This window comes from Varroa destructor, unplaced genomic scaffold (genome assembly GCF_002443255.2).
Source record: "Varroa destructor unplaced genomic scaffold, Vdes_3.0 BEIS01000002.1, whole genome shotgun sequence".
Lineage (NCBI taxonomy): Eukaryota > Metazoa > Arthropoda > Arachnida > Mesostigmata > Varroidae > Varroa > Varroa destructor.
In genome coordinates this window covers 9,580,173-9,603,950 of record NW_019211455.1, presented here as the reverse complement: position 1 = coordinate 9,603,950, position 23,778 = coordinate 9,580,173, and the positions used below count along the sequence as shown (strand labels likewise).

The 23,778-nt window shown below is 44.4% G+C and overlaps 1 protein-coding gene across 4 annotated transcripts in view; it reads left to right on the top strand.

Annotated features, from left to right (window-relative positions):
* The window catches only part of LOC111245317 (G1/S-specific cyclin-D3-like), a 40,315-nt gene that overhangs the window by 2,456 nt on the left and 14,081 nt on the right, over positions 1 to 23,778 (top strand). For 3 of the 4 annotated variants that reach the window (XM_086978911.1, XM_086978909.1, XM_086978910.1), the window contains exons 2-4: positions 1,324 to 1,554; positions 7,209 to 7,424; positions 14,001 to 14,160. In XM_086978911.1, coding sequence (XP_086835037.1) covers positions 1,339 to 1,554; positions 7,209 to 7,424; positions 14,001 to 14,160 — 592 coding nt within the window. In that variant the 5' untranslated portion in view covers positions 1,324 to 1,338. Of the gene's footprint in view, positions 1 to 610; positions 1,555 to 7,208; positions 7,425 to 14,000; positions 14,161 to 23,778 lie in introns of those variants that run through there. The other variant, XM_022793524.2, reaches the window with a different exon arrangement.

Sequence of the window (23,778 nt, the reverse complement as noted above, 5' to 3'; positions counted from 1 at the left end):
CGATCGCGATACTTCCTTAGCATCTGTTCTCTATGTAGATCTTCTTGAAATTTATCGAACTTTATCTTGACGTAACTGAACGCCGTCCAACAGAGGCCTTTACCAAACACCTCAACGAGCGTTTCTGCGGCCCTCTTGAATCTCACGTGACTACCTACACGACCAGAATATCTATCTCATTTAAGAACCATCGTCCCAACCATTTACCCGCTGTGCCCAACATACGACACAGGCGTTAGTGAAGAGCGAAGCGGGCCATAGGCCGAACACCAGGCTTAACTCAGAGGTTCCTGCGCCGGTGCGCTGTTGAAGCACCCGTGCAACCGCCAGCTGCTGCTATCGTTAGCGGCAGAACAACAGGCCATCCGCCTCTCCATGTTCGTCGCCGGGCGATTCAATGTATCATCGCCCTATATTTGGAGGGTCGCATAAAACGTACCAATTCTGCGCACCCGCCATGTTCGCCATTAAGCCGACCACAGCATGCGAGCTGCCATGTGCTCGCTGTGGTGCTTTGAGTGAGGGTAAAGTGGCGAGAAGGATTAACATGGTTCATAATCATGATGATTGTAATGATGGTCTTGATGGTGATGATTTCATGAGTAGGAGAGAGACACTGTTTCGTTGGGATGGTGCAGCGGACATGGTGATCGTTGTCTTTCACTGCGCGAGTACAGACAAGCCTGCGCAGGCTGGCCGAGCAGAGGAAGAACGCGCGGCAGTGGTGCAGCACGGCACACGGCTGCCACTAGGGAACAGGACACTGCGTTTGACGCATGGAGTGCGTGGCGCGTCACGAACACGGCAACCACCAGCTACCCCTTTAAAGTTGCATACAAACGGGTAGGCACGTCCTCGAAGACCAAACGGTGGCAATGGCACAGATACCAGTTCGAGCCTGAAAGTAATTCGTGCTCGACGAGCAAGCAGCCGTAATATTAATAGGTTGACGATATCAAGCGCCAACTACGCGGGCAAACGGCCAATGTGCACAAACGTATTGAGAGGGTTTCGAAATGAAGATATCCATGTTCTAAAAAATGTTTGTGACCCTGATCGAACAGTCCCCACAGTGTGTTTTGATTTCCATCGAACACCTAGTGTGGCTAGTTAACAAGTGTTAAAGAAGTTCTAGAAAGTTAACTTAAGTGAAACTTGTGGCCAAGACTACACAGTAACTGCGACAAGCCAGAGGAAACGACTGATTATTTCGTGTTGCTCGTCTGTGCAGTTATAGTAAATAATAATATAGAGATAAGACAGGATAACAGGTAAACCTTGAAACTTAGCGGGAAACAGAGAGAGAATCGTTTGAAAAAACAGGGAAACGACAACGCTATGGAGCTCTATTGCGCGGAGAGCTTCGACAGTAGTTGGAACAATCCCGGCACAGCCCTGCTGGCACCGAGGGATCGCGCCGTCGCGCCTTCAACAGCTATCGGCAATATGCTCTTCATCGAGGATAAATACTCCGTATCGCAAGACTACTTCATGACGGTACAATCGGAGGTGCGGCCGCACATGAGGAAAGTTCTTGCCGTATGGATGATTGAGGTACGTGCATAAACGCATTCGCAATATCTACAACATATATGGACTATATGGGTATCATGTATTGACTATATACTGTGTAACCTACTTGTTCACTGAATAACGTTTAGTGGGCTTTGTAACGGCATTCGGCAAACCATCGGGATATACATCAAGTATTCGTGTCGAATGGTAACTATTCGCAATGTACAGGATATAACCAGGGGTCGATTGCTATTATAGCAATAGCTACAAGTGGTTGTGCGTTAGCTGCCTATATGGTGCATCCAAAGCGGATAGTATTTGTTGTACATAATACAGTTGCTACATATCTTCGGTGGTGCGACGTCAATATTATTAACACGGAGATTTTGATTATAAGTAACAGCAAGACGCTGAAAATATATCGTTATACTACAGTACACCCACGCCATGTACTGGTGTGCAAAACAGATTTAGCAGTTCTCCGACAGACACAGTATAGGGTTATTAGTAGTATTATAGTATAGGGTTACGACTCCATAGGGTTACTGAGTTGGCCTCGCATCTCAGGACCGAGCATAGCCATGTTTTTCCCTAACGTAGCTCTAGTGAAATCCTTACCATGGGAACATATTGCCATAATTGTGCGAAACAATAACTAACTGACTCGGTTCTCCGATATGTATAGGTTTTCACGTTGCTCCGTGATCATGCATGACATTGTGCGCCCCCGTGATACTAGAAATAGTGGCGCGGTTTCCTCGAGCGTTCCACGTTAACGTTTAACAATTATATCAACGCTTAATTGCTACGTGTTTTGCGTTTTAGATGTCTAATAGATAGAAATTTAACAGAATTAAGCTGACATGATAAACAAAACCCGTATGGGATGAGGGGGCCATTTTCGCATAAATTACTGGAAAAAAAAAGCATGCATACTTCACTTAACAAAATCTTTAGTTGACATGTCCTATTTAAACCATGGAACGCCCCCGTCATAGTGTAGTGAAAGAGGTGTTTGCTTAATGAACTTCTTGACGCGTAATTATTTAAGTTTGAATCCGGGCGTAGATATACTTCGTTTCGTGCTAGAAGCTGGCCATTTGAACTAACGCCTAACGGCTTAGGTAGTGGACGTAAAAGCTGAAACATATTTTTGTTGTACCAATTTCTGCCACAGTCTTATTGCTGACAAAGCTATTCATATTCTTTAATGCAAGGGTGTTTTGATGAAAATCGCTACTATATTGTGCTCTAGAAAGGTCTGCTCATATTTGAACATTTTGAGGTCATAAGCCCTAGAAATAATACATCTACGTATTTACACGGATGCACAAAATGTACACAAGGTTGATTTAATTCAATTACGCGCAGAATTTGATGTTCGACCCTAAAGGAAATCTCGTCTTCATTCATAAGAATTTCATATGCACAATAATATACATGATACATAGACTCATCGACGAGATTTTTCTGAGCTCACTGCTGACCATTGCGCGAACTAAGCCAACATAACGCTTTCCTGTTTTATTCTATACATGTAGCAATTTTCAGTAGCGTATAACGCCATAGTTTAGCGCACAGTTCTGCGCAGTCTTAAGAAGGTTGAGTTCGGACGGAGTAGGTAGACCTTTTGCTCTTCTGCTTCCTCATTCTACCAATGGGGTTCTGGTCTTCTGAAGGCTGGTTCACGTGAAAGACCCAATGAACCTCCGAAGGCCTGATCGTATTTTCGCTTTCTCTCACTGTCCCCCTTTTCCCTCTTTCTTCTCTCTATCTACCGTGGCAATAGTCGTGTTTGTAATCGTACTAGTAGTAATACAACACCGGCATATATTAGAGAGCCTGGTTGAAGACTAGCGAGATGACTCGATGGTTCTGGCTTGTTTGACGCGGGATCCCAGATGCTCTTCCGTGCGCACACTTTGCTACGGCCGCGCACCATCGCTGTTGTCGCCACTGCCGACAGCCTCCTCCAACAGATCAACAGCAGATCAGGCAGTCAAATGCAAGGCCTTGATTGAAGTACGGACAGACTAGATAGCAACTATGGCGAAAAGGCAATAAGAGACTTTCGTAAAATCTGCGGCTCTGCCTGTGTCCGTACATCAACGATAGGATGAGGTTTTCGGCAACACGGACACGAGCGAGCAGCTTGTGTATGGATATGTTGTATGACTAAATGAATCGTAGGCCCGTGTACGAGTACAGGAAATGCTCGAAGTTACCTTAAACGTGTCGAAATACTAAGCGAACGCTAGTAATATAGTGTACGTATAAGGAAAGGGGTGACGTATACGTAAGGTGAGGGTTTGATGGGGTTGTTTCCAGTTATTGTCTTTATAAGATTGCCTGTCTGGATGATCATTTACATAGGAACGAACCATCGAGGCAACGAAATCAATTTCATCTAAATTAAATTTAATATCATAACTGGTTGAAATTCTGAGCAATAGTATTCATTAAACTAAGACACTTTGTAGTTTTTAAATAAAGTGTAGTGCACGCGAATTCGAAAAAAAAAAAACAGAAATAATGTGATTAGAAATATAAATTGTCTTTATTAGACTCTTCTTGAAAAAAACATTTCACTAAACGTGAATCAAAACGATGACTGTATCCTGACCTTTGTGGATTCTCATAGGTCTTTAGACGATCCTATATACACAACTCTAGTTGCTAGTAAAATCCAGCCCACGAGAACTTGCGTTTGCCCAATGTCAGTAACGCCCGTAGAGTTGTTCTACGCTAAGTTAAATCAGTTGTTTGCGAAGTGAGTCGGCTGTACTGTCTACGTTGTCTACTGTGAGTAGAGCGACGAAGCTCTCATGTTATGTCTTCTGATAGAGACCCAGCTGCCTCTGACTAGTACTACTTCTTTCCGGCTTTATGCCGCATGCATGCAGTACTCGGCTTGTGCACGATCAGCAACAGTTGCTCGAAAATCGCCCGCCGTCAATCGTCGGTTCTCGTATCTGCCACGAACGTTCTAACGTCGCGGAGGACTTTCACATGTATCAACACCACCGGCACAACGATGACGGCCAATATCTGTCGGGACGCAGAACGGGCGCTCACATGAACAGAAATAAACACAGGTCCAATAGTATATTGACATATCTTTACGGACGGACAAGCCAGACCGGCAGCCGATACGGTCCTGTGAGGCGGCGTATTAGCGGGAGCTGCTACCCAGAATGTCCACGACACACTTTTGTTGATAGCGCCGTTCATTCTGATGGATACAAAGCTTGCACTATATAGTAAAAAAATAGTTCGCAGGAGGTGTCATGAATGAGACAGTACGTATTATATTGTTCCTTGTCTAATGATGGTTATATTCGATTTGCTGCGTTTTAAATGGCTGATGTTTTTTTTTTATAACATTTAACAATACTGCTGGGAATGACTTTCTTTCTGCAATGAACGCCAGGAGATATTTCACTAACGAAACGGCTAGATTTAGCATTTGTCTAAAGTCCGAGGTCGGAGTGAAATGTTATTTGTTGTTATTACCGTTGTTCAATATTTCAATGTTTTGGCAAAATAAATATGTTTTCTAGAACGATTCTGCGATGGCGAAAAGTTGTGTCGTTAGAATTTCGAAATGTGTTTTTGTTTATGTTAATAATAACGACTTTGCCGCGTTTGAAAGCCAAACCAGACAGTTGATTCTTAAATACATACCATATTGCTTTTTCCTTTGTCTGTACTGCAGGTATTCATTCGATTTCTCTCTAATAACCATACACGCTCATATGTATATGTGCGGCATAATTTAGCGTTTGTCTTGTACAGTAGAAATCTAATGTTTCTCTTTATTTCATTGTGATATATCAATCTAACTTAGTTTGTCTCGGTGTATCACTTTTTTTTGTTTATTCCATTTACAATGTGTGCTGTACGCTCATTTCCCAACGTACTGGTCAACATCTTTTTGGGCCAGGGCTAAACCTGATTATTCTGCTCTGATATCTTCGTCGATGGATCGACTGTTAGGGGGGTTCATTAGGCCACACAACAATAACGTCTCAAACTCAATCGGCTCTATCGATCCTGAAGAACAGGCAGAGATTTCAATTTAGAATCGCTTGCCATTTCAGCGTCATTGTTTTTGATGCATTACATCTAGCAGTTGCTGTCTGCGTAGCTTTTGCTGGATACTCCGCGGCATCTACACATCCATTTCTCAGGCTGTTGGACTCGCTGTATCGTTGTCATCAGCATCAGCGAAGTAGCGACGTCGGATTACTTTGGCGTACTAGGATGAGACAAGCGTCTGAATCATTGGTCTTTCGTTAGACAGAGAATAGTCGGTCTGCCTTTTCTTTCTCAGCCATCTGCTGCTACTGCCCTGATCTAGCGGCTGTAGCTGTCATCGTTTTCGTCCTCATTGCCATTGCTCTGGTAGTACAGGGGGCTAGTAGCCCATCTTGCCGAGCACTACGACCCAATCGGGTAGTTTCTGACAGATCAGAGACGCGATGAACCTCTCTCGTCTTGCGTTTAGCGCAGATCAAAGCTACCGAGCTGGATCATGTGTGAAGACTGCTGAGGTTCTGCGGTCACAGCCGAGCTTCCGAGGTGATGCTGGCTGAGGTTGATCTCTCGAGAACCGTGAACAAATGAACAACATGTAATTAGTGTCAGAGAGTGGCCGGTTCGAACTGAGTTCTCCTTTTTTTACATCTCATCCCGAATAGTCCGCATCATCTTGCCTTTAACCTAGTTGATGGCGTCGATGTTCGCCAGTTCCGTCTACAGCGAAACCGCTCAGTGTGGCGCAATTGAAACACACAATTGACGAACGAATCTGGATAAACCCTCGGAACTTAGATACTGCTCGTCTGCCGCAATGAAGCTGCAAATCATCGATTTCGTTGAGGATTTATACTTAATGGATAATTCACCCATAAATAGCTGTTCTCATTCGATCATCCATATCACGAGACGAAACACTAGGCGTGCGCTGACTTTGACACCACCACTGATAACATCAGCACAAGAATCACCACCGGGGGTACAGACACGAGGATGATCCAGACTAACGAAGCTACCGAGATTGAGGGCTATCGTTGATAGGCCGTCATTTTGACTCGGTTCATTCTGCCAAGAGCCAGTTGTAAAACATATGTATTCGTCCGGTAGTCCTAGGGCAGGACTCTGGCTTGACTGACTGAGGTGGAGATATTCTTGTCGGAAGTTCACACACTGAATGTATGAAGAACTGAAAACAATCCTATCAGAAGGCCGTTATAAACTACTGTTGTAGGAGGCGTCAAAGCGATAAGCGAGAGAGTAAAGGGTCTGACTAATTCTAACCTTTTTCGAGACGTCTCCGTATAGTTGTTAGTGAGGCTAGTATCGTCCGGTGTTCTAGTTTAGTTCTATTACGACCTTTCTGTTGTTCACTTAGATTGAAGATTCCTACCTGACTTACTGGCTATTCAGCTGAGTTTTCAGCTGAATAATCAATGTACTATTATTACTGGTATTATGAAAACATTTTTTTTGTTTAAGCGATAACCTGGAAACGTAAATTACGTACAATCGAATGCTTTCTATTTGCATTTATCTAAACTTCGCTTTCAATAACTTGAAATATGCAACTTCAGATCAAATCTGCGTATTTGAAATTTTCACAGCATATATATATGTGTGTAAGTAATAACATTGTTAATTTCTTCAATTCACAGGTAACCGAGGAAGAACAGTGTGAAGATTCGGTGTTTTGTCTGGCAATGAACCTGGTTGACCGCTTTCTTTCGCGAGTCGACGTGAAGAAAGCCCAACTGCAACTCCTTGGATGTGTGTGTCTTCTGCTGGCCTCGAAGATGCGGCAATCTCGCCCGCTTACGGTGGACCGACTCGTCTACTTCAGTGATTTCTCTATTTCCGCCAGCGACATTCGGGTTAGTTGCATCAGACGAAATGCAAAGTAGCCTAGGACACTTTATCCTCGTTTCTTCTTTAAATCTGTATGCATAGTAACTAACATGTTTTTCCACTTCTTTATAGTAACTAATATGTGTATTCACTTCTTCTAACAAAGTGAACTTTTTACCCCTCTTTTGGCTTTTGCGGTCGAACAAACGAAACGGAGACTTACGTATCTTCGTGAGTAGATTACGAGATATTCGCAAGAGCAGAAGGAAGAAAACAGTAGGTCAGCGTGTTACATCCGCTATATAACACCTAGTCAGGCAACAGTCAGTGCGCGAGCGGTTAGCGGTCTAACGCCGAAAGTGCTGATCATGCATGGGATTAGTGGGCATGTTTTTTATTAGGAGTTTTCCTATTTCACTGCATGCTCACACACTGCCACTAACCGCAACGACGTCAACATTAATAATCATACCCGACCTCTACCTTTTACTAGGTTTAAAGGCTGCATCCCTTGGTATACCTCTTTTTTGCTTGGGCCAGACCTCTTCCGTCAGCAACCTTTTCTTCTGGCCCGTGATTACTGCAGGAGAAACTCCACATAGAGGAATATCTGTGGTAACCTAGGTTTGGGTTACATAATACGTACTCCGCTCTAATCTGCAGTCGCCGCGCTGACGTTTACTTCACTTCCGTTATTTCACGAGATTGTGAATCTGCGTGATGTTGTTTCTGTTTCAGTGATGGCGGTGGCGCTGTGGTGATTTGGCGGACAGCGAAGAGCACCTTGTTTTTGCCAGTTACGCAACAAAAGGCTCTTAGACTTTGTGTGCGGCATGTCTTTGCTCTTGCTGTTGTCGCACCTGAATAAGAAAATAGATATATTCGCAAAGGGAGGCCCTTCTTACAGCCTTCCTTTCTCTGTAGTCTGCCCGTATCTGTTGCTCTGCTCAACGCTGTTTTGGCGGGTAACGATTAGAAAGGGAACAGTATACACACAACATACAAACTATCTGAATAATATCTTTAGTTAGGTGAGCATAGAACAATATGACGTGTATACATCACATATTTATCAATTTACACACTTCACAATGATCAGCGACCACTGCTTGTACTTAGCAGACGCTCCACGGCAAGGTTTTATGGCAAAGTTGCTTTAAAAAGCTTCGACACCACCTCGATTGCTGCTGTGTGTTTTTTTTTCTTAATTTTTGGCGGGTTTCGCTGTATTGATGCGGCTCGCATTTGTCGACAGCGCCCGCGGCAATCGCTCAAATGGGTGATTCTATTCTTCCTCTCGAAAGGGGGTATAGACTCTACTATTGTTGTTTTTGTTATTGTTGCCAACGTTGTCGATCTGTGTGGTTGTGCAATAGCGACGCAGGATGGTGACGTCGTCTACTTTTGTGGGTGAATGTCCTTTAAACGTACTGATGGAGGAGCGAGCCAAGCACCGGAAGAGGTGTAGGAGGATATCATTGTGTTTAAAGCATATCTGGCAATGTTTACCAGGCAATGATAGCTGCTCTCAGCTGATCCATTCGAGATATGATTGAAACAAAATTACACCATTAATACGAAATCGTTCTCTGGCACACTTGGCAGATGATCTACAACATAAACTGTATGGTTCAGTAATAAATTGTAAAGGTAACAAAAGTGCTGCTGTCAACGAGGCCATTGCTAAAAAAATACCTGACGCACATAAGGGAACTAAATCGACTTCGATAAGACCTCTGAGGCTCTGAATTTAAATATGATGCCACTATTTCGGACGAAGATCGGTGTTTTTCCAGATCTTTGCTAATGTATTGCTTAGCATACACTATGAAAGGTGCTTTGTTATGATGTTTGAATAGTTTATTCGCTTCTGCAGGGGAGCTTTACCGAAGGTTTGCCTAATGAAAAGGCAAGTGTGACTATCTAGGCCTTAGTTTTATTGTCGGTGGTATTTTTCTTAAAGCCTTACAAAATGGTTTGTCCTCACATTTATAAAAACCCCCTAAAGTCACGGTATTTAGCAGCGTTCTCACGTTGACAAGGTTGCCAACAGGAGTTTGGCCGCACTATTCAATCCTAATGTATATGTCGATCTGCCGTGTCAGCCGGCACCGGGTCATTCACCCGCAACATAACTCTATGCATGGTCAGACTAATTCGTCTATCATTAGTGTTAAGTGTCTTGAAGGTTCTCTGTCAATGCCTGTACACTATTGACAATGGTACCACACCAAGCGGAACATCTGATAAAGAAGATGTAACAATATCGAGTTGGGTCGCATTAAAATAAGAAAGAAAAAAAAAAACTCTAGCTTTATCTGTTTGTAATTTCCACAATAGCCAGCAGCTTTTACACAGAGTTAAACTCGTTTACCTAACCTGATGTGACCTGCCGACGGATGACAAAGCGTCGACAGAACCGCCATGTTGATTCTACGAAATGCCTATGATACAAATCGAAAGAATGAACTTGAATCAAAGTTGTCACGGTATAGCTTTACCACCACGAGCCTAAATTAAGTGCAGTAAATCACATGTCAATAATGATAGCAGTTAGTACAGTGAAAATTAGCGATCTGTAGGTCACAAAATATCTTTTATGCTCCACTAGTGCATACATCAACGTAGCTGGCAAAAGGACTAGCCAAAGGAAACTGTTGCAGGCTACTTTCACGTTGTGCCTAGCCGATATGGAGTTAAGCGTCCTCCGTTACTGTTTCTATTGCTGTTAGATCATGGTACCCAAAGGAGAACTGGCTACAGGAACAAACACAATTCGACTACCATCTGATCGACAAATAACAGCAGTAGCATTCGCATGTTGCTTTGTCAACAGCACATGTATTTTCATAGTAATACGTATAGGTTTAACTTTTTGAACTTCTTGTAGTGGCAATAGCAGATTTTGACCTCGGCCGGTCACCACTTTTGATGCGCGCAGATTGTCGCACACTATATATATATGTACCGTCAATGTTGGCATGCGCTTATATGAGTGTTCCAATACACTCAAGGGGCACTCTCAGTACTCCGTCACAAGTTGGCTTATTGTTTGAATCTCTCCTATTTTCTATCTGTCTTTTTCAGTTACTTTGATCTATTTGCTAATTCGTTCCATTTTTCTCTCACCAGGACCATTACGTTGTCAAGGGTCGAGGGCATGTTAAAGCGAGGGGCATCTTTGACACTTTTGCTGTCGGCTTTTTACCATTTCTCTCGTGACTAGGCCCTTAACCTTTCAGTATCTCGTAGTTGTGTTTGTTTCTAAGGCTCAAATACTTATTATATAATAAGACACACAAAATAGTTCGCAAACGAATTTTTGCTTTTTATAACAGCAATAAGTCAGAGTTTATTTACACTCACATTTTACGATGGTTTTGTCCGTATTTTTACCAGTCGATATTATCTTGTCTGACAGTCTACCTTTTTTTTTTCGTTTTAAGTCGGGTGATATTTTTTTCCCTTCTCTGGCTGCACCTCCCGACCCCGCTGTCAGTTTCGCGTTTCTAGCGTTTTCATACATGTTATCTAAAAACAAAAAAAAAAACTATGTGTAGTCTGTAAACTGTGTATTTACACTTTTCCATAGCAAACCACTTCTCATTCGAATGCACAATGATCTCGCTGGTCTCGCGCGCACCCCCCCCTCCCCCCGTACTTGGCAAAAGCATCCAAGTATCTTTCCTTCGGCATGGGGAGGGTCGAGGACCCCCATAAGTTGTTACTTGTTTTTTAAAAATCTGCTGTATGTTGAATTTTGTTGCTGCTATTGTCGCGGCTATCACCCAGGACCTCGAACGAATAATGACTCTTCACTATTTATGAACCCTAGAGAGAAGCGCGCCGACCAGCTACATGCATGTGTTGTCCATGCATGCTATGTGTTTCTATTTGGCTAGAGTGGCAGTAGAACTGCTATTACTTTTTTTTATTGTTAGCGTCATCCGTCGACCACTTCGGCCTATCCCAAGCCTCCGCTGCTGTTGTTACTGTCTGTTCGGACCGATCAAGATGCAAAATTTCGAGCACCTCGTGTTCGTATATTCCCTCCTCTGCCCCCTCCCCTGTGCCGACGTTTAACGCGCTGATACGAACTGCGATTAAGTGGTGGCGAGAATCATGCTACTTGCGTTTAGGCTCAATGACGGCCACTGTGGTTTTAGAACCACAGTAGACGGACCAAACGTATTCGAAGCTGCTGCGATTGCAACCGCTGTTGCAGATGCGCCTCAAACGCTGATTCGCAATGGCGCAGTGGGAAGTCGTCAGAGCTTCGTCCGATGTCGAGCACGGCTAGTTCTTGCTTGGCCTGGCTGGGTATGCTATCCGCGGTATCTGGTCGATGCGGCCACAAGGTTCGGTTTCGGATTCGAACCGGCGCTGTCCTCGAAACAGCCGAGCTCAGCGAACAGTAGAAACTTCAAGGAAACCTACGAGTTCCACTTCCCGTATAGGGATTCGTCGATCAGCCAAAAGAAGTTCGTTGTGAGAGGACTTGTATTCGTAAGCGGCAAACGGCCTCGTGGTCGCTGGTGGTCTCTGAAAACACAAGCGACTCATCGTCTGTAAAGGCGTCAAGTTGCATGACAAAGAACCTCTTTGTCCTATGACGAGGTTGCGTATCAGCCTACTTGAGCCAATTCGGATAAATGTTCACTTTTTATTGAAGTATGCTCTGCCTTAGCACTCACGAATTGGAGCAATTTCACCCTACAATGTTAGTTGGGTTCAAAGTTCTTAATCGTGGTCCTGTTGTCTGTGTTACTAATTATTTTTATGTAGACGACGACGACGACGACGACATATCACTATTGAGAATCAACAAATGATTCGCAAAAAAAACTATTTTGAGAGAAGTGCGCTTATTAAGAGTTGACGTGTTTAGGAACTCGATCATTATTCCACCTAATTATGAGCGAAAAATCATCAGAAAATCATTTCATAACGTAAAAATGAATAACTGGTTAGCAGTTATCCTTATGCTTGCCTTGATTAGAGGAAACAAACATTCGATTATAATAAAATTCAAATGAGCCACATCTAAGTTAGCTCTCGCTTAACCCATGAGTGGCCATCGATTTTTACGTCTTTTGTCGTATAACGGGTATCCACACAAAACGTGTATCCTTCTGAATCAACTCTCCTCGTGCGATCTTTCGCATAACCGCTACTTCACGTTTTTCTTCTTAGTTCCCACCTCAATCTTTGTGTAACTGCAATCATTTCTAGCTCCTTCGTAGCTTTAAGGTGTTGGTGAATATAGACTTAGGAGGGTACGTAGCTCGGCCGCGTTGGCGACTCGCTAAATCAATCAGAAGAACTAGCAGTAACAGCCGCTAAAGCAGAGCTTGCGTCAGCCCTATCTCCTAGCTCATTCAAGCTTTGAGCGCAGTTCTCCCTGGATCTCAGATGCAGACAGAATCCACCATGCCAATGTAGATTCAGGCTGTGCACTCGCATTATCATTTACAATCACCAGTCTGAATGCACTCGTCCGAACGCTCATAGACGCACCGGGAGGCAGACGGATTTTCGTTCTGGATAGTTTTTTTTTTTTCTGTTATTGCCTTCGCATAGCTGGCCTCGATGCCTTTGATCGCTCTCTATTGTTCCTCGGTTCCTTCACCGCTTCTTCGCTTTCACCATATGGCATTAGACGCCAAGCCAACGGCGATGGTTGATCTGCTAGTCTCCAGCGTTAATCGCGACATCCACGGGCGTAAGGCACCTACTTCTGCCGTAGACTGCTTGCGAAAAATCGTTTGTTCGGATGACACTCTTGGCTTGCAACTGAAAATCGTAGCGTTAGAATTTATCGCCCGAAGTGAGGTAGTCTAGGTTCGAACCTGCTTGTGCGCAGATTCTGTTAGATTGAGAATCAGCGAAACTGTCTGACGCAATAGTTAACGTAGTATCGAATACATGATTCGAAACGTTTGCAAGACATGACAAACGAGAATGCGGTGGGGTGAACTTCGCGACAATGGGCCGGGACGTATGAACTTTGTCAGTACTCGTGACAGAATACCATCTCGGACCACCGTTGGGGGCGCGAAAATGCATCAATCACCACTTTTGATACGCCTGGTTTTTATATTATATTATAAAAGTTAACTGTCGTTTAATAGAGAGTATCTCAATTGCCGAATGGGTCGTCCAAATGAGCTCTAATGATTAGTTTTTTTTTTTTAAGTTTTCTATGGCGTTTTGCACTTCCAGGCCGCTTTGAACTATTGTATTTAGGTAGGTCTTTGGCCTGTTATCAGCCCGAAAATTAGTGTGTAACGTATTTAAACAACGTCTTTTAACGACTCTTACACCTACCGAAAGCGCTTAACATACGGTTACCATGAAAGCGTTATTCGTGGATTAAGGAAAGCATAATGAGCGGCTTAGGTTCTAAATTGGAAGTGTAATTATGTTGAAAAATAAAAAAAAACTAAACATGACCGTCGGAATGTTGTACAAAATGTTGTTGAAATATATAGTTTTTATTTCGATATAGTCTTAGGAATAATTCATAAGAAAACGTTTGGAGGACGGACGTGCCTCGTCGTGTATAAAATGGCCGAATTGTCATTATCTGGTTAACGTTTCAGGCATGGGAGTTGGTGGTTCTGAATACACTTGAATGGAACGCCGAAAACGTGTTAGCGTGTGACTACTTCTCTCCCCTATTCGAACATTTACTGAAGTCTTCGCGCGCAATAGAGGAAGCTCGCAAGCGAGCGTCGGGCATTCACGCGATGCTCTCTATCGGTGAGTATACACGGGTTCAACAGCAGCATAGTGAGGTGGGTCAACATATCAATGGGTCGAAATCGTGTGGTTCGTGCCCAAAATTCGAGTACCATTTTCCTCATTATCAAGCTTGCACATACATCACTGTTAATTAGACCCCCTGTCGAAATCAGCTACTTATCTGGCTGGGAAAAGCCACAAGGATTGTAACAATCCAGTCATGGAAACAATAGTTATCCTGGACTATTTGCATCTATCAATATCTACAGATAGCGTTAACATCTCCGTTCACCTTCCTACGCTGTTCAGACAGTTGATTGAATTAGAACATAATCAATAGTAATTTAGCAGAAAAAAAAAGGCAAAAAAAAAAACAAAAAGGTCAGTGTTCTATTGTTTTCGACTCCATTCCAAATGTAACGCGTAGCAATGTTGTATTTTGTTGGTGCGCTTAGCTATTGAAAGGACATTTAATCTGTGCTGGCATGTGTGATAGATAGATCGAAAACAGTTCGGTATCAAGGGCGGGGCTGTATTTAAAGTATTCGGTAGATTGATTATTTTGGTTTCATTTTTCTCTTATCCTCTTTTAATCTATCGCGGAGACTGAAGCGTCAGATTTCGGCGCCTGTCTGCTTTGCTTCTTTCCTTAGCGTGGACGATTGAGAAAAATTCGTCTATGCCTGATCAGTTTACCATTGCGACGGCTGGTTTTGACTGCATGCGCTGTTCACGTATATACATATATATATATATGTCGTAACACTCAGTAAGCTCGTGATCCAAAGGTCTAATGTCTTCAGTTAACAAGGTTATTGCCTTAAAAATTACAGACGCGACAACGTAACTTTTGCCGTTGTCTCTGGCGTCCTGTTCTGTCGCCAGTCAGAGCGCGAGTGTCGTTGGTACTACGCTGTCAACGTCCTTTAGGACGTATCTCAGTTGCAATAAACAGTTAACAGTAGGTTACTCTGCGACCTGTCGGAATTATGTTACAGAATGATCCCTTATACATCTTTATTTCAAAAGCTGCTCAGAGGTTTAAATTATATGGTTGGGCTTCTGTACGCCGATCGTTAGCTTCGCTGCCGTTGCCGCCACGTCTTAGTGGCGTCACGGCAGAACACGCTCGTCGCCGAGTATGAAAAGCAGCGATGCGGCAAGTATCACAAGACAACAGAAATCGATCGTTTCAATGATTCCGGATCGAAGCGTGAACAAAATGCCCAAACGATACAAAAATAAAACGCCAGAGTACAAGTGATAAAGAGTTTTATAAAAATATCCGAATGCTTCTACTTCGTTTAAATATCTCATAACGAATAATTGGGTTTTCGTCAACCGCACCAAAAATATGTCCTCACAGATTCGCTTTCAAATGTTCATCATATTATTATATATCGTTGTAAAATCGTTCGTATCAGGGTAGGAGGTATTTAAGCAACGATGCTTCATTCGTTCGTTTGTCCTAGTGGAAAAACCTGTTGATGTGTGCCTTTGCCCTGTATTCATTTGCGCTAGCTCTTTGTCCATATTTCTCCCTCTCAATTCGCGTTTCTCTAAATTGGCGCGACTGCTTCTATCTGCTACTGGTGTCTACCGCGCATCGATATGACGCACTAAGCTGCTCTCGCCGTTGAGGCAACAGATAGGCTAAAAGCGTGAGCTCCGAGAGTACAATTACTGGAATTCCTGTACACCGTCAACGAAATGCCAGCGGCAACGGCCGCACGCCGACTCACAACTGGCATCGGGTCGTTTGGGGGGTTCCAATTGCAGGGTGGGATGCAAAGTAGTTTTGAGGGACAGGTAGAGAGAAGAAGTACGACCCGAGAACACGGTTACTACTTGTATATATAAGCAAAAGTTGTAGCAGTGCCGCTCGATAGAAGTCCGGACAGACCACCCGAAAAACAATGCTACCATTGTGAATCCCTTCCGTAAAGACCACTGTTTGGGTACACCATCAGCAGATGTATATTGAGAGAAAGAAAAGGTAGACTTCATCAACGGATTCAGGGGGCAGCGATGTTGGCTGTGTGAAGAAGGCAGGCGACGTTCGGGATAAACGTGTTCTATGGGTAGACAGGGGTATATATACATATGCATAGTTCTAGATTGCTTTACCCCAATCCAACCAATAGTTGTGCCCTTCTGACCAGTTCAGCTTCCCCAACGATGCAGACATGGGGAGAGACGAACGCTGTGACAGCGACAGACGTTAGAGATAACCTGCTTGGCACCTGTGGAGCGAGGGCCACGAAGCCCATCACCATCATCGCCAATAAAGCAGACGACCCAAATTGCTGCCCGCGCATCTACGCACATATTCGAGTTTACGGACATACCTGTGCGCGGTGCAGTCACATACAGCATTAAAAGTTGCATCAGTAAGTCGACAAATTTAGGGGTCTAGAACTAGCCACGGGTGATACAGCCCCATTGCCGCTGGAAATGGTTGATGGTGGTACCGGCATCGGAGGCCTAAACGGACCTTTTTTGCTGCGTACAACGGACGATCATCGCCAACGGTTATCGTTGCTCTCTCCCCTAATAACTTGTCCAAAGGGCGGTTTCAGTTCTGCGGGAGGGGAATATTGCCCACTGTGGGGCGTCCATAGAACTCACTGAGGGAAGACAAGGCCGCAGGGTTTGTACAAGGTTTGCACTAGATATACCTGTTCACACACGTAAACAATAGACCTATAAGAAATTAAAGCAGAGAATTTTGAGACGATACGGAGAAAATCGCATTTTTGAACACGAATTCGTAACAACTCTCGAACAGACCGACAACAGCCAACGACAGCTATGACAACAAAAAGCTGATCATGATTGTGTTAAAAATGGGGTGTTCGGCACCAGTGGGCTGAAGCGAATCTGACACTGCAAACAATGCTGTACATCACACGGAGCCAGCGAAGAGCGCCTCTAATCACGCCTCCGTCTGATCACGGATCTTGGCCGATGATTGGAGCACACTAATGCCTAATTCTGGATGCGTAACTATGGGAACGGTTTGCGTGCCTAAGTTCGAATCAGACATTTAGAAAAGACCCTGAAAAAATCGTTCCCAACTGCCAGAAAATCACCTGCTCGACTCGAGCGTAGACAATATAGACATTGTAACAGTGGTTCAATTGCTTTGTATTGTGCTATTTCTACCGACGATCCCAATCGATCATCGACTTATTGAAAGCTTGAGGGACTTTAAACGAATCACATACACACGGCCGCTTCCATCCGGGTCCATTTGCGTATCGAACAATTATAGTGTAGTAAGACAATGCCTCTTTTGTAAGGCAAGATATAACCGTATTTGTCGGTAACCTAAATTTATGAATGTGTCTGTGTTTATAAGCATGATGTTCAATCCTACAGGATGAACTCGTATTAAAACTAAACGTTTTATGACTGTTTTCTGTGCTTCTATAGTAATACGTTTTATACTCACCTTCTAGAGAAGCACTTATGGAAGCATTGCAGCTCTGTAAACTGTGACGTATCTACAGGTCGTTCTACCATCAGCAAATGGGTCAACACGTTCGATGTGTATAAATCTTGATATAGAGTACTACTGGTCAGCCATGATCACACATTGAATTTCATCTTATTCTATTTAGTTGATCGATTCAGGCTAGTTAATTTAAGACAAGCGACGCGCTTGAACATAGAGCCGGCTCTATACATATAAATTTTTCGGCCAACGCCATTTTCTGCATTGTGCCTTTTAGTTGGGTCGTAAACGGGACCCACCGTCTTTGCGCGAATTGCGCCACCTCGACTGACTGGAGCCATTGACGCTGGAGTGTCTTGGCTAACACAATTTATGAGGTGAACCAGCACAGATTGCTTTCTGTAGTTTAAAGTTTGGCGGGCATTTCATCATTGTGCGGTTGGTGAAGGGATAAACTGCGACATTTATAGTATGTAGTTATATGTACTCTATGTAGTAGGAGCTGTAGTAGAAATTCGGTGGAGTTCAACCGTGGAGCACATTTACAGCAAGCAGTGTGCTTAAAGAGTTGGTTACTTCGTTGCTGACGATGATGGGGTCACTGATAAAGTCACTCTATCCATAGGGACTATCATATCGCGGACACTTACCGTTCTCAATTTTTCTATCTACAATTCGCTGACTAGAGTAACCCATCGAGAAAGTGCGTATAGTTAGTAGTTATTTATATTAAAATTGACTCAGTGCCAAATTTTTGTTGCCTTTCGTTATGCACCCATTCATCGAGTCTCCGCCGCGCAATAGATATTCTCAGTTACGCGTATGCATCTGTTTATATTTAGTTCATGTGTGGTTATGTATATATTTGGCCTTGCTTGCGTGTATTCGGGCGTCGATGGCGTGGCTTTGAAGCTTCAGGACCCAAGTGCCACTAATATTAGCACATGGTTTTGTGGTCGATACACTGGACATCGGTTGTTTGCCACATTTGCTTTGAGTTGTTTGCTGTATACACAGAAAGAGGGGGTGCATGCAAGCGCTCTGTTTAATAGACTGCCATACAGATAGCTCTTACACTTATATAAACACTAGCTGGACAATGCTTGCGGGTCCTGACCGCAGCTGACGCCCGGGTTAGCAGCAGCAGTAATCAGTCCAGAGATTTGTTTCTCTCGTTAGTACGTAGGTATGGCCACTCCTGTCAGCCAGACAAGCGCTTAAGCGTGTGCCGATGTTGAGAACCGAGCACTCAACTAGTCGATCGTAGTAAAGCAGCGCGGAATCGAGTCTTCCGACGATGCCAGCAGATCCACCTATCTATTGAGGCAGCTGGACCAGCTCTGCGCGATGCCAGCGAGAAGGCAGCTTGTACCTTCACCTGTCTCGCGCCTACCTGTGCTTGTATGAGGTACTTCTATAGTCGACGAGGAGCATGACCACGCAGTAACGAAGGTTCTGTTGATGTTGTTGCTGCTGTCGTCGTCGTCGTTCGAATGTTCCTCGGCTAATTTATTATGGCTGCTTTAGTTCGACGGTAGTCGAGGGTCTATCACGTGCACACTTTACTCGAATCGAATCGGTTTGTTGCCTACTAGGTCCTGTTCAGGCTACTGTATAGTTGGACACTTATAAGAACCAAAGCTACATTGGGGGAAAAGAAGTGCATAGAGCATTTTACGCACATGTAGCTACTTGCTGCACTAGCGGGATGACCCCAACATTAGATGGAGGAAATCGGTAGGGGGTTGAGATACGTCTGGGGCGGTCGTATCATTTAGATCAGACGGACCTCTGAGTGGACGATTAGTTGTCTGCTCTTACTACTGCTGCTACTTCCGCTAAAGTTGCTACCGTTGAAAAGCAACACCGGGACCTGTAACAGAAGAGTACACTTGAGGTGCATCAAAAGGTTTCGATCATTTCAAATGATGAAAGTGGTGAATATACGAAGATATGGTTCGAAATCACTGAAGTGACAAGCAACTGATGAACATACGAAGGGAGCATTTCGTGTCAAACATGTTACTACAGTACCTGGTTTACCTGAAAACAAAATGTAGTATACGTATTGGAAAACACTTAAGGATAGTTGAAATATTCGTATGACTACACTATGCAGACTACACTGGGCCCCGTCACTCGATGCTGCAGTCTTTCCACATACCTATAATTTTTTCTATGCTAAATCCAGCATTACCCTTCTATCACAGTAAAACATCAAAAATTGCTGTGTGTGACGTTTTATCATTTTTCACAAGTAGCGCTTGTGAAAGCAACGTTTCCGTTGCGACACCAGCTATTGACAGTGCTCTCTATATGTCATCAACTAATTGCTAACCCTTGGCCCGCTACAACGTCAAGCCTTGTCTGCCTGAATTTGCCTCACCATATGAACTGGGCTACCTTATTGGCAGCCTGTGGCTACCTGCTGTCTATCACACAGTAATACAATTTTGATGAAACAGTAACCTGTTCGATTGTCGAAGTCGATAGGGCGTCAGTAAACCTATAGTGGTATACAATAAGGCCAGTGTCTACACCGTCTCGTCGTTTTTACTTCTCATCACATACGTGCAGATTGCAGTGCTGCTATAGACATCGCGGAGTGGATTCCTGGCATTGTCGGAAGTATTGTATTCTCTTTTTTCTTGATCCCCGAAACCCCCGAGGATCAAGCATTGTATAAAATGCACTGATTTGGTTCAGTCACAGAACGACACGGACCAGGCGTCTGCTACCCCACTTTTTAGCAGCGTTTAGAAGCATTCGAGAGCCTCGCGTACCTTTCTTCTCTCCCTCAAAGTGGCATATCTCTTTTTGAGTTGAGCTTCTTGAGATGAAGAGTGCAGACACCTCATTTTTGCAGTACGAACGCCTGCATGTCTGCGAGCGCTACGACAGACGCCAATGGGCCAAGCTGACATGCGCGAAGCCTAGCCATTATTACTATTATTACTACCTGTTCCTAGCGCAAAGTGCAATTCCACACATTCCCGTGCTTTCGAACATATGCCTCCTCATCGGTACAATCGAATGCCCACGCGGCGCTAATTTTGTCTGACTGACCGAACTCCTCGGAGGCAAAAAAGACAGACACAAGAAACGACATACCGACATCGGGGGGCCTCAGGTAGAAGACGGGCATTGGCGGGCGACGTGCAATTGCAACGGAAGTTGAAAACTCTCAGCCATAAGAATAAACACTCGGCGAAACAAAAACGATAAAGGGCTCGCACGCCGATATATTTGTGCATATACACAAAAAATCGGCCGTCATATGCCGCATTACAATGTTCAGGCTTATTTCGGTTGGAACGTCCGATCGGTCTCGCGAGAGTCACACTTTTAAAGGAACGGCATCCGAATAGGGTTCCAAGCTTACATATCTACTAGGCGAAAGTCGAATTGAGAATTATTGATCCTTCTTTACCAGAAGCAAATCGGTGATGTCAACTTGACTTTGATAGTTTTACGTTGCTTGAACGACAGTTTTTCTGAAGAATTAATCAAAGTCAGTAAATCAAACGTATCAGATTAAAGGCTTCCTTTTATCAAAAATGAAGGAATACTAGCGATACCGTATATACGTGCAGGGCAAACATACAGCAGAAAATGTGTTCAATGCTTGCATAATTATGTATTTCTTTTTATAGCAGACATGATGATGTGCGTTTTATTAGAATTCGTGGAGTTAACGATATTGCTAACGCTAGAACCGACACGCAATCGGTGGTGGCAAAGCGGAACAAACCAACGGATTATTCTTATCGAGACAGAGACTGTCGGGGGTACGACCTTTCACCTCGATCTTCCGTTAACTGCTCGGCCATTTCACTGCAGTCTCCATCCGTTTCTCTGTCCGCCGGGGAATCGTTGCCCGTGGCTTGTTCTGGCAAACCTACTGCCGCTGGCGTTCATAGGTAGCAATAGTGCATTTTGCCGGACTGTTTCAACAGCAACCTGGCACGGCAACGGCAGGTTCGGTTCTCAGGTCTGTGCCTGTCTGTTACCCGACCACGGTCTGAACTCTCACTCAAAAATAGACCCAACTGTTCTTCTTAGTGACACCAACACACACACATACACACACACGCCCAGCAATTGCATTTGCTACGACCGCAGAAGGGCGGCAGCGTCGAGTGGAGTAAATGGCCCCCAGGTGGGACCATTCAACGCTTGGGGTGCTGTTCCTACTGGAATGATAAATTCGGTAACTTTGTAGAAGTACGTTGGGTACGTTGCCTTTTTTGACGGTACAGTGCACTCGAAATGTTCAGCCGGTAGCGTCGACGAGCGATGTGCGGTGCCATAGCCTCTCTGGCGATGGCTGGCGTACACGGTAACCGAGCAGCAACGGTATATCGCATATTATGTCCCAGACCGTAGTATAGTAGCCAAGGGTGGGACAGGTGATGAATCTCGGATGTTTCATTTTGCTTGGTTCCTCTTCATTGGCGAGGCCTTCAAGTGGAAGTTGGGTCTACGGTTCAATCGCAGATATTGCTTTTTGCGTGTATTACCTGGGTCGCGTTTATAGTTGTGGATCTGAGGTTCAGGGTTTAGGTGCTTGGGTACTGAGGGGTTAGTAAGTAAAGATCCGCTGTCATCAAGTGCGCCGGTCGATTGACAGCTTCAGATTTACTGAGACCTGTTCGACGATCTACGATACGTGTCGACGCGAAACTTTGCAGGGCATTTCAGCAGGACAGTGCACCAGGAGTGCAAACCACACTCGAATGCGCTAATTCCGCAAATTTTTCACTGAGTTGGCATAATTTCTGAGACACTACTGTTGTAGATCCAACGTCTCTTTATCTTTCCATAATATTTACAGCATTGTGTATTCCGCAAAACCGTTCACAACGTTCATTGCGCTAAGTACACTCAGAAAACGCGGGGTTACAACAAATGTACATCATTAGGCGCCTTTTAAACCGTGAGGTTTCTGGAGTACCGACATGTATCTGGCTATCTACCTTTTCCTATTATAAGAAGGCCCGTTCAGGGGTCGTCAAGATCAAGCTGGAGCGAAAGAAGACGTACACATGTCCGGAACTTCAGCGTCGCTTCGTCGGCTGTTGTTTCTGAGCAGATTAGTATGATTGTACTGCTTCTAGTAGTGGGAGCTACGAATCTGCTTCAATAAGGATGTGTATGCTTGGCGCCGGTGCTCTGGTTTGGGCGCTGCGACACTCCGGCTAGACCCGGAGTCCATATGGTGTCCTTGACGTCAGGTGTCTATATAATATGCTGTAATATAAGCCGATTATTCTGTTGTTTTTGCTGTTAATGTGACTGTCGTTCTTCATTGCCTTTCTGGTAGTCGAGTAGGCCTTTTGCCGTTGGTAGAGTTTAATAAAGCCTTGTGCTATATCCTTTTTCCCTCTGTCGAAAGTCTTTTTCAACGGTCGATGCACAGCGTATAAGATACCAAGTGTGTACGGCCAACGGTCGCTCTCAGAACAAATCACTACTTCTACAATCATCACGGGTACGACAACTGCTAAACCTCTGTCCCGTATAACCCCTCTACCCGTTGCTCCCTCAGAAGGTGACTTCACTCGCTCAATTGCATACAAAATGTTCCTTCCTCTAACGGACTCCGCCATTTTGACGTCGAAGCGTGTAGACCCTGCCTAATCAACTGACGCGTTACGGCAGTACAGGTTTCGGCTGTTCCCGACCGAAACACAAAGATCCACAGCAGTGTCTGCGTGTATCCGTAACGTAACTTACGGAAATCGCGCTGGGTGCGTTGGCTCCTTGACGCTCCTTATGCCTGCCGCCATTACATACAGGTCTCTACAGTATATATTATGTATCCAGAATGCTCGCCTGCTGATTTCCCAGTTCCCTGCCTATCTCTCCCTCACAATCACGCTCGTAACTTCGATTCTGCCTGTGGGGAAACGAGAACCGTTAATCTTTAATTTATGTTTCGATCGCGTACAATAGCAACACTTTCCAAAGCTACTCTTCGGTGCGCGACTCGGTTGTCACTGCCGCGGACGTATTCGCTCGGCGATTCATCGAGGCGAGGGTGAGCGATGACCTGTTAGTCTGTGCTGGTCTGATGGACTCCATCGAGGCTTAACGTTGCGAACTGACGACAGAGTATGCCACGCACAGCGGACACATGAATGCACAGTTCGAGTAACTCTCGCAGTCTGCCAGGTTGA